Source organism: Colias philodice, chromosome 24 (genome assembly GCF_061535455.1).
Source record: "Colias philodice isolate Cphi_HAF_F1 chromosome 24, ilColPhil1 Martin Lab GWU primary, whole genome shotgun sequence".
Taxonomy (NCBI): Eukaryota; Metazoa; Arthropoda; class Insecta; order Lepidoptera; family Pieridae; genus Colias; species Colias philodice.
This window is the reverse complement of record NC_143109.1, coordinates 6,678,278-6,690,945: the sequence shown is the minus strand read 5'-3', so window position 1 is coordinate 6,690,945 and position 12,668 is coordinate 6,678,278. Positions and strand designations below refer to the sequence as shown.

General features: G+C 32.4%; 1 protein-coding gene and 1 long non-coding RNA gene across 2 annotated transcripts in view; one reads left to right on the top strand and one right to left on the bottom strand.

Annotated features, from left to right (window-relative positions):
* LOC149477772 (uncharacterized) overlaps positions 1 to 12,668 on the top strand; it is a 172,616-nt gene that overhangs the window by 26,694 nt on the left and 133,254 nt on the right. The gene's annotated exons all lie outside the window — the stretch shown is intronic.
* Positions 1,092 to 12,668, bottom strand: part of LOC149477775 (hexokinase-4-like) — a 33,331-nt gene continuing 21,754 nt past the window's right edge. The window contains exons 3-11 of the mRNA XM_089710365.1: positions 7,024 to 7,177; positions 6,734 to 6,845; positions 5,901 to 6,007; positions 5,129 to 5,349; positions 4,527 to 4,735; positions 4,057 to 4,194; positions 3,508 to 3,653; positions 2,952 to 3,085; positions 1,092 to 2,480 (exon numbers count right to left, since the gene is read on the bottom strand). Coding sequence (XP_089566491.1) covers positions 2,391 to 2,480; positions 2,952 to 3,085; positions 3,508 to 3,653; positions 4,057 to 4,194; positions 4,527 to 4,735; positions 5,129 to 5,349; positions 5,901 to 6,007; positions 6,734 to 6,845; positions 7,024 to 7,177 — 1,311 coding nt within the window. The 3' untranslated portion in view covers positions 1,092 to 2,390. The remainder of the gene's footprint in view (positions 2,481 to 2,951; positions 3,086 to 3,507; positions 3,654 to 4,056; positions 4,195 to 4,526; positions 4,736 to 5,128; positions 5,350 to 5,900; positions 6,008 to 6,733; positions 6,846 to 7,023; positions 7,178 to 12,668) is intronic.

Below are 12,668 nucleotides of genomic sequence, written 5' to 3'. Positions count from 1 at the left end.
TCAAATACTAGGCAAATTCATAATTGTTGTGTAAAAATGTGTTCTAAATAAACCAGGGTATACCTACCCAAAATTGTTAAATAAAAATGAATAAAACACAATATTCGCGTCCCGTATATTTTATTTAGGTATTATATCTTAAAATGATAACAATTTGATCATAGAGTTTCATTACAACAATGGGTTAATTAACAATATATTAAAAAATAAATACATATTCGTAGACTATCAATTCCTGTAATATTTGTATGATTTACAAAATATATATTTTTATAAATAACAAAAAATATATATTTTTCTATCTACGATATGGAAATACAATATTGTAAAATAACAAATAGTATACCTACTATTTTAAAAATAAAGCTGCCATTAAAACTAATATGATTTCATGTAATAAAATTGATATTGATTTTAAATTATGATAAGAATTTCTCACCTAATATGAAAAAAGATAAAATGGCAAGACTATTGAAAAATATTAATCTTCAATTAATGAACAATGAATTTATTACCTAGATATTTGATTATTGTACTTAAATAAACTTACATAACTAAAATATCAAATATTTAAAATTAAACACATAAACTCATTTTACCTAGTACGTCTACCTTTTTATTTATGCGTTCAATTTCAAAAATAACATTAATTGTATATTTATGAATAAAATAATAAAATTCATGATATACAGGGTGTCCCACTGTTGATATACTAAGCTCAAAGGAGGTTATAGTTTTGCATACGCTGAGTACGTAAAAAATACTTATAAAATTCCAGACGCAGTTTTTTTTCAAATAGATGAATTCTTAAAACTCTATGTGTACACCCATAACAAGCAACCCGCCCAGCTTTGCTACCAGCACGTGACCTATCGTTTAAGATTATGTTTCATAGACCAAATGCTCACATAAGCGAAGCGGTATATGCCGACTGCGCGAAGCTAGAGAAGAAAACATGGATTTTCAGGAAAAATTTTGAAAAAATTTTTGATGTAATTTATTTGTTTAAGTATTTTTTACGTGATCAGTGTATGCAAAACTACAAGTCCGTTCGCGCTTAGTATACCAATAGCGGGACACCCTGTATATACCTAACTATCTGTAATATCATATGTTCTTTGTACAATTATTAAACAAAAATATTATTAGCTCTAATAGATATGTAAAAGATCTTTAAAAAACTATGTTATAATCTAATAGTTTTAGAACTAAATGTTGTATGTACTTATTAGTAATTTGTTTGAAGGTCTCACCGATTTCTCAAAGATACAGTACAATGTACTTACATAAAGAACAGAATGTTTAAAATTCTTTAATAATTATTCTTTTGAGAGTTCGGCTAGATATAAATTACAAATATCAATAATTATGGCACTGATAATTATAATAAAATTACGTAACTAAATAAGGGTCAATATCATTTTTCATTTGTTTTGAATGGCATGAGACAACATAGATATTTTATACCAATAATTTCTGTTACGACGTAAAGATATCGAACCTTACTTACAAAAGGATTCATGTTTACTTCATATATTATCGAAATATTATGAACTAAATATAATTACTATGTACAGATAAATTAATATCAGTTTTAAACCAACTAATGTATTAGTTAATAGTTAGGTAGGTTATTAATTATCCATAATTCGTGTTTATTTTTCACACAACTGGTAAAAAATATTCACACTTTTATTTTAGTAATATTTATCCTTTAAAACCTGTATTTAACATTGATAGCGTTTTATCACAAATAAAACGTCCCTTTTAAATGCTTAAATTCGACACAAAGTGAACTTTTCTGGTTTTACGAACATTAAAACGAACATTAAAATAGGTATCATAATTTTCGTTTATAATGGACTGCGAGGTGAATCTAAAAATCACAGTAAATGCCTATAAATATACTTTAACCTACAAAGTCTTTCATTGCTAACAATATACATAAATATCTCCCATTTTCCATTCGTTATTTTATTCGAACATGGCGGATCTTACATTGTTACATACATTAATAATTTGGATAATATCCTTGGCTATATAAAAATATCTTTCCTTCTAGTGAACTGTGATGTTCAATGTTTGGAAAATAACTTCTCTGTTTGATTTTATAATTGAAACTGTGAAAAGTTCAATAAAAATTATCTGTTCATTTGTAAGGGTCTGTATTTGTTTCATGCCTATATTATAACATAAGCCAAATGGAATCAGACACAAAATTTATACCAATAATATCGAACTTTTACAAAATATTTTCTATACATAAGTAGTGTAAGTTATTCTCATCTTAGATACAATTTTAATATGATTTTTATTCGTAGTGAAGTTTTTCTCATATATTTATTTGTAAACTCTTTATTAACACTCATTCGTAGTTAAATATATTGTAGCTAGGATTTCCTCGCCGCAACTCTGGCAGCAATGGCCGCTGTCAATGCTGACCCTTTGCCGCTGCCGTCTTCAGCGCCCAATAATGTGAACTGTATAGAAAATCAGTATTATTTATCATCCAATTTATTAGATTATGTTCTGCTTAGTTTTTGTATCAGTCAAATCACCATTTCTAGATAATATGTTCTGTTGTTATAACCTAACATGCCCGTTAAAATAAAGTATCAAAATATTGTCTGTAAAGTCGGTTTACTGACGATAGTTGAACGTGACAACGTCCGATTGTGCTTCTTTGTTCCGGGCTCTCGCTTGCACTTCAAGCCTTACGTGGAACGCCTCAGAGCGAGGTAACGCCGCATGAGTCATGTTTTTTCGTGCGTGCAGCCGGCTATATCGAATTATAAGACGTTGTCACGTCAAAAATATGTATAATTCCTAAATACATAAGATTATGAATCGCAGATGTATCTTGAACAGATTCTTGCTTTTTTATACCTACGCTTTGAGAATACTATAAAAATACGTACAAAAGGGTTACCCTACGAATAAAATAATATAACCTTATGATGAGGAGCCAATAGAGCGACGTATTTGTCCATAAGATGCCTGATGCGGGGGTGCTTTTTGTATACAGATCCATCTACCGCCACCGACACGTGCGCTCGGTCCATTCGCTTCAGGATTGTTGCTATGCCTGTAAAAATAGAAAAAATAAATAATATTCATTTTTTGAAAAGCATTCTAAAATACATTGTCTATACAATTTAAGAGTGTCAAATTTTATTTAACCAGTTGCCGTCTGTTTTATTTATTTTGTATAGTAAGTTTAAAATAATTAATTAGTTTTGTTTGTGATCATTGTGTGTACAATATTTTCAAAACAGCTTTTTGTCCGTTTTATCACAATTTCTCTATTTAATTAAACCAATTACATAAATGTGTACATAATCACACCGTACAATTATACACCGTACACACATACAATTACACCGTACACACGTACACACATACAATTATCACACCGTATCTCAATGAACAGAAAATTGTAACTGGTAGCGATACATTTCATTCAAATTATAATTCCCATTATCACAAAAAATCAATAAAAGAACTCACAAACAGACACAAGTTGCGCAGCACGGTTGGAGATCAATCGCGCCGCATGTTGCGCAACAAGCGCGTCGGTTCGTGATATTTGTGCGCCCGCGCACGCTTCGCACAGCGCGTCTGCTGTGCGCTGCCAGTCGCCGCTCAGGTTGTCTCTGTAATAATGTAAACATAGATAAATAATATTACAATTCAACATAAAAATATGTAGAAGTAGCACGTAACAAATATTTTAACCGACTTCCAAAAACAATAGAAGAACATATATGGAAAATGTGTTCTTATGTCACATATATATACATATTATACATAGCATAGTTTCATCAATAAAAAAAAATATTTAGAGATTCAGTTTTTCAATGTCTTTCCAAAAGTGGTATTTTTCTGTATTTTGACGATTCAAAAGCGCATTTAAATATTCTATAGTTGGTCAAGTTGAATAAATAAATGTTTGAGTTTGAAAATATTACTGACACTAAATACTACCAGTCAAAATTTAGTTACCTAAACAAAACAAAACAAAAACCTAATTACGATAAAGACAATAATTCCACTTACTCTTCAAACATGCTGACGTGCGCAGACAGTATTTCCCCTTTAGTGGGCTCAGCAGCAAATAGACCATCTCTAGCCAACGCACTCAGCACTGCACACAGAATTTCTCCCAAATATTTCCCACCGATGTATTTCTCGAAACTGTGAAAAAAATATTATATTTTATGTTTATGATAAAAATACATTTAGACTACAGCTCGTTACTAATTATGAGTAAATGCCTTTTAGAAATACGATTCCGAATAGTACTCTGAAATAGAGCGTTTACACTAAGGTTTACACAACGTTTACTACACACAAGTTGTTTGTTGTATAGAATTGGCAAGCCTACACACAACTCAATCTGCAGACAATCCAAAATCAAACGACCATCAAACCAAAATCATAAAAAACACGGCCAAAAAACTTATTGAAGCAGTACCAAGTTTAACAAATACACATAACAAACTAAAACATCATATTATAAAACTCACGTAAAGGATGCAGCGAGTAACGAATTGCTGTCCACCTCGTTATCGAACTCGGTCCTCAGGAAGGATAAACACCCGTTGTCTCCAAACGCACCCCACTCGATATCCACACAGACGTCGTGGACCTTCTCATGAGCTGATTCCCAGTGCTTGACCCTGTCTGCGCGCTCCATGTAGCAGCCGTTCGACCCTGTGCCGAGGATCACACCCACCTGGGAAGGGAAATAATGTTTCAAGTATATTTCAAAGAAGTTTGGTAGAATCACTAGGATGTTATTAGCATTATTTCGAATGTTCTTTGTTAATATTATTTATATGTTTAATGGAATAATTAATATTACCTACTGCTCGTTAAAAAATATGCCTAGGTAGTTATATGTATTACTAAAATTTTGGTGTGATTGGAAAAAATACCAATATCAAGAATCAAGATGTAGATTTATTGGGCATAATAAGAGCTATTCCAGTTTTGATTAAATATAAAAGTTTCCTTTGATAAGCATCACTATATTGATTGATACCATTTATGATTTCAAACACCTTTAATTTGCATCCCTTTAGGGTCTATTAGGTACTAAATCATTCGTCTTATATAAATAACTCACAGCAACATCAGGGTCCATATGGGCGCCAGCGACCAAAGTCCCCGAGGTATCATTGAGCAGCACTTGCACGGTTATCTTCAGACCCCTCTCCCGTAAGCACCTCTGGAGTAAAGCAGCCACGTCCACTCCATCCATCCCACTGCATTTGAAGCTTTTGGTCCAGGTTATCAGCTCGCCAGATGATATGGAGTGCTGCTTCATGGGGAACGAGAATGTGAATCCTGAAATGATGAGATGTATTAGAAATTTTTATGGAATGTTACCAAAATATGTTGTGGTATGTTTTTTTTCGAAAATTTACTACGATGCTGCTGTGTTTCCGACATTTAAACAGACGCATGATAATTCTACTATTGCACAGAAATATGTAGATCCGTTCTCACAATTGCAACCACTAATAACTTAACATTTTGTTACTTATTAACTTAACTTAACTTTCGTCAGATTTTTCTTTAGGCGCGTTGAGAGTGAAATTTCAAGATCGCATCATGGCAATACCGTCACATCATGAAGTAAGGCGACGATTTTGGTATCTTTGTATCTTGCCAAAGAAATTTCACTTCTGCCTTGTCTGGCACACACGCTCTTTTTGAAGTGAAACTTCTTTATCAGGGTTGGAAAAAAATTTAGTGTAACATTTTTTTTAAATAAGGTCATAAAGAAGTTTCACTACTTACGTGTGTACACTAGACACCACAGCTAGACACGCACACATTTTTTTGTATGTATTAACTTAGGTTGAAAATAATAGTACGAAAAATTATGAACATACCTAAGGAAAGTTCACGGTCTACCATGTCTTCTGCACGTAAGAAATCAAGCACACAGTCTGCGAGGAAGTTGAAGAGCTCTTCACCAGTTCCAAGCCGTAAAGCATCGCTGAAAGTAAATTTACATTGTGTTTTATAAAAAAAAAACTTAGATTTACAGTGGTAAGTAAGAAGACATACCTACAAAAGAAAATTAAAAACAATAAATTATTCTGTCAAGCAGTACCCTAATTATTACAATTTCACCAAAGTTCTTTGAAAACCTGAATACAATTACCTTAAAAATCAATTTGTATTTCCAAAAAATATCTTTTTAATAATAAAATAATTATTTTATACAATTAACACACTGATATCGGTACATATTATATTATGCATAGTTATATACTATACAATTGGTTTATTTACTTTCAAACTTTTCAAATCGATTTCCAGTAATTGATCCTTTAAACACAACATAACTTCCCAAACATTATTTATTTTTTGACGTGACAACGTCTTATAATTCGATAGAGCCGGCTGCACGCACAAAAAACATGACTTATGCGGCGTTACCTCGCTCTGAGGCGCTGTAAGGCTTGAAGTGCAAGCGAGAGCGCGGAACGAGTGGCAAAGAAGCACAATCGGACGTTGTTACGTTCAACTATCGTCTGTAACCGACTTTACAGACAACTATTTTTTTTTTATTTTACTTGGAGCACCAACATCGTATGTACAAACATAAAATATATAGCAGTTTAAAATACATAAAGCCAATTAAATATTTATCAACAAATCGAACACCACAAGCTTATAAATCTCAAGTGCCTCTATCAGGAAAAGGGGGTGTAGGTACCTGATATGATAATGTTTGACATCCTCTCGCACCAGCTGACCTCCCCGCAGTTCTAAGAATAGCACTCGGAAATTTGTACCTCCTAGATCTAGTGCTAAGAACACACCTTCCTCTGTAAGAATTAAAAGATTTAGTATTTATTTTTGAAAGAATTGATTAAGCTTGGCATTGATGGTAAGTATAATAATTGGCTCCTTTTAAGAACTCAATGGTTGTTCAATGTCAAAATTATTATTTTCCAGGAAACATCAGAATAAGCTAAGGGATATTAAAAGTAAATTATTCCTAACCTGTGCCATCAGGAAGTTCAGGAATATATGTGTTTTCCATCTGCAAGCTGGATGGTCTTTCACTGAGGCCATTTTCAATTTCTCGTGTAAATACTTCCCCAACTTTCCGCAAGGTGGCGCCACATAACACTAGACTGGATAACCTGGACTCCACCTTGAAATAAATACATAGTAGATATTTTAAGCTGTAAAGTAAATTTAATTGATCTAAAAAGTTAAAAACATGTGTTGTGTCGTGTCAAACTTCCTGCTTTCAAACATTTTAATGCAGCCTGCGAAAAACATGCGAAAAACTAAAGAGTATTACGACTTGCAACAATCAAAAAAGCTGAGTTTGTTATTAAAAAATATACAAAAATGTAACTTACATTAAAATATAAGTTAACTATCACTAAAAATAATTTTTAGACAACCAAATCTGAAAGTTTTTACATCATTTTCTTTTAAAATAAATATCATAAAGATATCACTGTAAATAAACATTTTACTTTGTTTTCGTGAGCACGACTGATAAAAAAATCATTATGATGTGTAAATAATATGTGGATATAACACATACTTAAGCAATTCTACTTTTTCATCCTCAGTTATGAGATATAATAATATCTTCATTTAAAACACTCAAGAAGTGTAGATCGTAATGGTCATAAGTTATATCACAGACTATAGCTGCTGCGTCCCGCGGTTTCACCCGCGTGGATCCGCTCCTGTTGGTTTTAGCGTGATGATATTATATTATAGCCTTCCGCGATAAATGGGCTATCTAACACCGAAAGAATTTTAAAATAAGACCTGAGATTAGTCCCATCTGTCTTCATGGGCGTAGCCACGGTGGGGCAGGGTGGGGCGCTTGCCCCACCCTGGCTCTGACCTGGAAGGTACCTAACCAAATCTAAAAAAACTAAATTATCTATGTACTCACTATAATACTAATCCATTAGAAAATTCACACTTGAAAGTCGTCATTCGACACAAAAAATGCGATCAAAACAAAGCTTGCGCACGTTTGACCCCATGCGTACACAAATGCAATCCTTTTGTGTGATTTTTGGATGAATTTCGTGATGTAAGTAGGTAGATAAGGTGCTCTGGATAATTACAACAAACCAAATAATATAGCTGATGGTTGGGAAAAAAAGACGGGTTGCACTCTGGGAGTGCCAGCAGAAGTGAAAACTTGATTATTAACGTTGAACATGTTTGATATTTTGGAATGGTATCCGTCTTACGCTTTTTCGATCAGGTCACGTGTCCTGACGCGAGTTTAAGATTTTATACCCATTACAGAAAAAGTTCTCAACGCCGCTAAAGAAGTTTTCACTTCAAAAAGAAAATAGCCGATGCTTCTATGTTACATGATATTATGTACTTTGGTGACAGAAAAAGAAGTGTAGTCGTCGTCGTCGTCGCCGTGGTATTTCATGTTAAAAAGAAATTAATGAATTTAATTATTTTATTTATAGAAAGCAAAAGCATAGGTATAACATAGTAGCTCCAACCATATTTTTAAGTTACCGAACCACAAAAAGAAAAAACGCAGCAAGCAAGCAGTGAAAAAATCAAAGTAGACCAAAATACACACATTCACAAAAATACAGCCGTTTGCTGCAAATTATCGCAAAATTTCGACATTTGCAAGGAATCAAAACCTACAGTTCTTCCCGTGAACCCAGTATTTTGAAATTTTCATGTATGGAACCCTCGGTGCGCGAGTCCGATTCGCACTTGGCCAGTCTTTTTATTGTGTAACCATTTTGTATGAAATAAAAACCAGCTGAAATGTATAAATTTATAAAGAATAGAAAAAAAGACTCGCGCCTCGTGATCGAATTTTTTCTATTCTTTATAAATTTATACCTATTTATAAAGCATTTGAATGCCATAAAACCAAAAATATCAAATTCGGCTGTAATGTAATAAAAAAAATCATACTATTCGCTTATTTCTATATCTATGTTATAAAGACGTTGCTTCGTACCAAATTTCAAGATTCTGTGTTCACGGGAAGTAGGTTTTTATTCCCTTGCAAATGTCGAAATTTTGCGATAATTTGCATTTTGCAGCAAACGGATGTATCTTTTGATTGCGTTGGCTTATAAGTTTGATTTTTTCACAGCTTGAAGAGACCGTGGATTTAAGTATTCGATATAAATTTCAGCTTGATACCTCCACGCGTTCCTGAGAAAAGGAGTCATGACAGACAGACAAACTTAAAAAAAATATTAAAGACTAGATTTCCTCCCGCGGCTTCGCCCGCGTTATCAAAGAAAATCTCGCATAGTTCCCGTTCCCGTGGGATTTCCGGGATAAAACCTGTCATATGTGTTAATCCAAGTTACTCTCTATATGTGTGCTAAATTTCATTGTAAACGGTTCAGTAGTATTTGCGTGAAAGAGTAACAAACACACACACACACACACACACACATCCTCACAAACTTTTTTCGCATTTATAATATTACTACATAGTAGGATAATTTTAAATTATGTAATTATTTTTTTTTGCAATTATTCCTCTATCTGTGCTATATGTTGCTTCGTACCATATTTCATGATTATGAGTTCACGGGAAGTACCCTGTAGGTTTTAAATTAGGATTAACTTGCGAATGTCGAAATTTGCCAAAATTTTCACAATTTACGGCTCGGTGCGCGAGTACGACTCGCACTTGACCGGTTTTTTCCTTTTGAGGTTCAGAATCCTCAAAATTAACCGGAATAATACCTCGGGTATAGTTGCTAGTTACATATTATTTTATATTTTTGCCCCACCCTAAGCCTATGGCTAGCTACGCCCATGTCTGTCTTTTTAAGTTTAGAAGATATCCATCATTATTATTGGTACCGTGGATTTAGAAATTTTACAATTGAGCTAAAAATATGTTAATTACTCCGCGATACATGAAAATGGTAGGAAATAAAATGAGAGGGGAGTTTAAATCATATTCTAAGCCATTTTTTCGTAAATAAACTCCCCTCTAATTTCTTAACTTTAGTATTTCTTGTAAAAAATGATATCTATCATGGCAAAGGAAATAGGGATTCATTTTTATATGCATACTATATGTACTTATTCAAATACATGGAATATTTCCGTCGGTTGCAAATTACTTTGGTTGACCGTTGAAGGGCCAGCCCTTGAACGTCCCGAAATATAACCTTTGAGGACAAACAAAATAATGATGTGAGATCGTTATTATGATATTTTAATAGTAATTGAAGATAGAGACATGTCTCTATTATTTTAGAGACAGTATACACTTGTTATTAGATTTATATTTTTACCGCCTTTAAAAAGTAAGGTCCATTTAACACAATGTTTTTTAAACAAATTGTATCTTCGTTTTTAATAGGTTTTCAATAAGTAAAATTAGGGACAGAAATTAAATTATTCAGAAAAATGTTAGTCATAGTATATTAGGTACTAGTACAGTAACTACGTCCATATCATCACAGTTATTACTTTTTATTAAGCGTGTCAAATTAATTATGTACAAATAGTCTTAAGTAAAATTCGTAATAAGCATATTTATCACTGTACAATATTGTTTATAAGTTTCAAGATAAAAGTATAATAAACACGAATATTCCATATAGAAATATTTTTATAATTATTAATAACATGACCCATAATCATTTTCTTATCGAAAGTGTGAGTGCAGGGTTAATTTTCCTTACTGATTTATTTATCACTAATTTAAACCGCTTTTAAATTTGTTTTTAAAACAAATTAGCGTCTCGCCCCGTCTCTACATATTATGTTAAAAAATAAAGCTTTATGAAGTACAGCTGCTTTCTACGGATAGACGAATTATCAAAATCGGATCAGTAGTTTTTGCGTTATACCTTTATCTTCAATTATTATCTTGTAATAAGAATTTTCCAAGAAGAACAAGATTGACAAACTGGGGAACTAAAATTATCTAAGTATACATATATTTGAATTTTGAAGTGTCGAACTATATATTATCTATTTTTATGTACGAGTAAGTACAATGAATTCTCCGCCAACTGTTAACCGATTTTCACTTATTTACCACAAGAGCTTCAAAATTATCGGGTATTTTCCGATAGGTTCGTTGCAAACAAATGAAGGAGTCAAGTTTTTAGTCAAGGTTAAAAAAATCACGAGCGCGAAGCGCGAGTGATTTTTCCTGAAAAACTTGACGACTTTATTTGTTTGCAGGGAACCTTGAGGGAAATGCCAGATAATTTTGAAGCTCGTGTGGTATTCGGGGGATTATTTTTCCGTCCCAAATGTCGGCCGCCAATAATTTCACAATTGAATTCAACCTGTCAGTTTGACGTCAACGACCAGAGAAAATTTTCAAAAAATTATCAGTATAATACCATGTAGGTTGTACCACGTGACGTCGAATGGTGCAATTCTATTGGTCGATATTTGGGTCGGAAAAATAATCAGAATTATTGCTCTAAGATCCGAACATAGGTCGACCTTAACCGGCGTGATATTAATAAAAGATACCAATTTTCAATAATTAATTAAAAATATCCTGTCCAAGATTTTTCGAGACTAAATTTATTATAAAATTGGTCTCATTCTATTATCACGCCGGTGAAGGTGCGACCTATGTTCGAATCTTCTACTATATTTTTTTTATTTGAAACTTTTCAGTCCCGTAACTAATTCTGACTTTCATTTTTATTATTTTGTACATTCTATGCCACTTATTATCCATATTCTTCACAGCTGGATATTATTTATATTCGTATTGTGATCACAATAATAATGGTCTGCATTCGATCGCTCGTAATCTTTGACCAATATAACCCAAAACAATTTGTATCAGTAGGGTGCAAGTCAAGGTGAAGGTTTTACTGATATTCGTTTTACTAGTTATTTAACGTAATATGAATATAATTTATTATTTATCCTTGCCAATTTGAATAATTAATTTCGCATGATTGATTTTTAGCCAAGTGAGTATTTAAATTTCGTTTCCACATTTCATTTTAAATTATTTAGCTGAAATACTGATGAATTAAATAAATATATTGTCATACTAGCGGTCCGCCCCGGCTTCGTCCGTGGTACCTACATGTTTAAACTATCCTATCTCTCAAGTTGGATCGAACTGCACATGGTGTGCGAATTTTATTATAATCGGTTAAGTGGTTTAGTAGTCCATTGAGGACAAACATTGTGACACGAGATTTATATATACATATTAAGATGAATTACAAAAAAGTAATCAAAATATTATTGCTTCACTAATAAATAAAGAAGAAGAATGGTAGAGCTTTTTTGCATGCTTTATGCCCGTATTTTTGTCTGCAGGTGAAACCGCGTGGCATAAATATTATATTATATTGTTATATTAACGCTATAAATATTAAATATACTTATATAATAAAAATGAAAAGAAAATGCATCATTTATTGTTTTAGATACATATCATATAAACTTAATCTTTACTGCATTTGCCACCAAGGCAGTTATTGTTTAAGTAGCTTCTAGCTATTAAACATTAAAATGTTATCTAAATATATTAATGGCATTATAAAATATGTGTTTGTTTTATGTTAAAGGTTGACTGATAATATGGAAAAATGTCTGAATATATTCCAAAATGCATAAAAATTGTTTTTAAGAATGGTCGAAGTTGCGTGAATCAACTAGTGTTG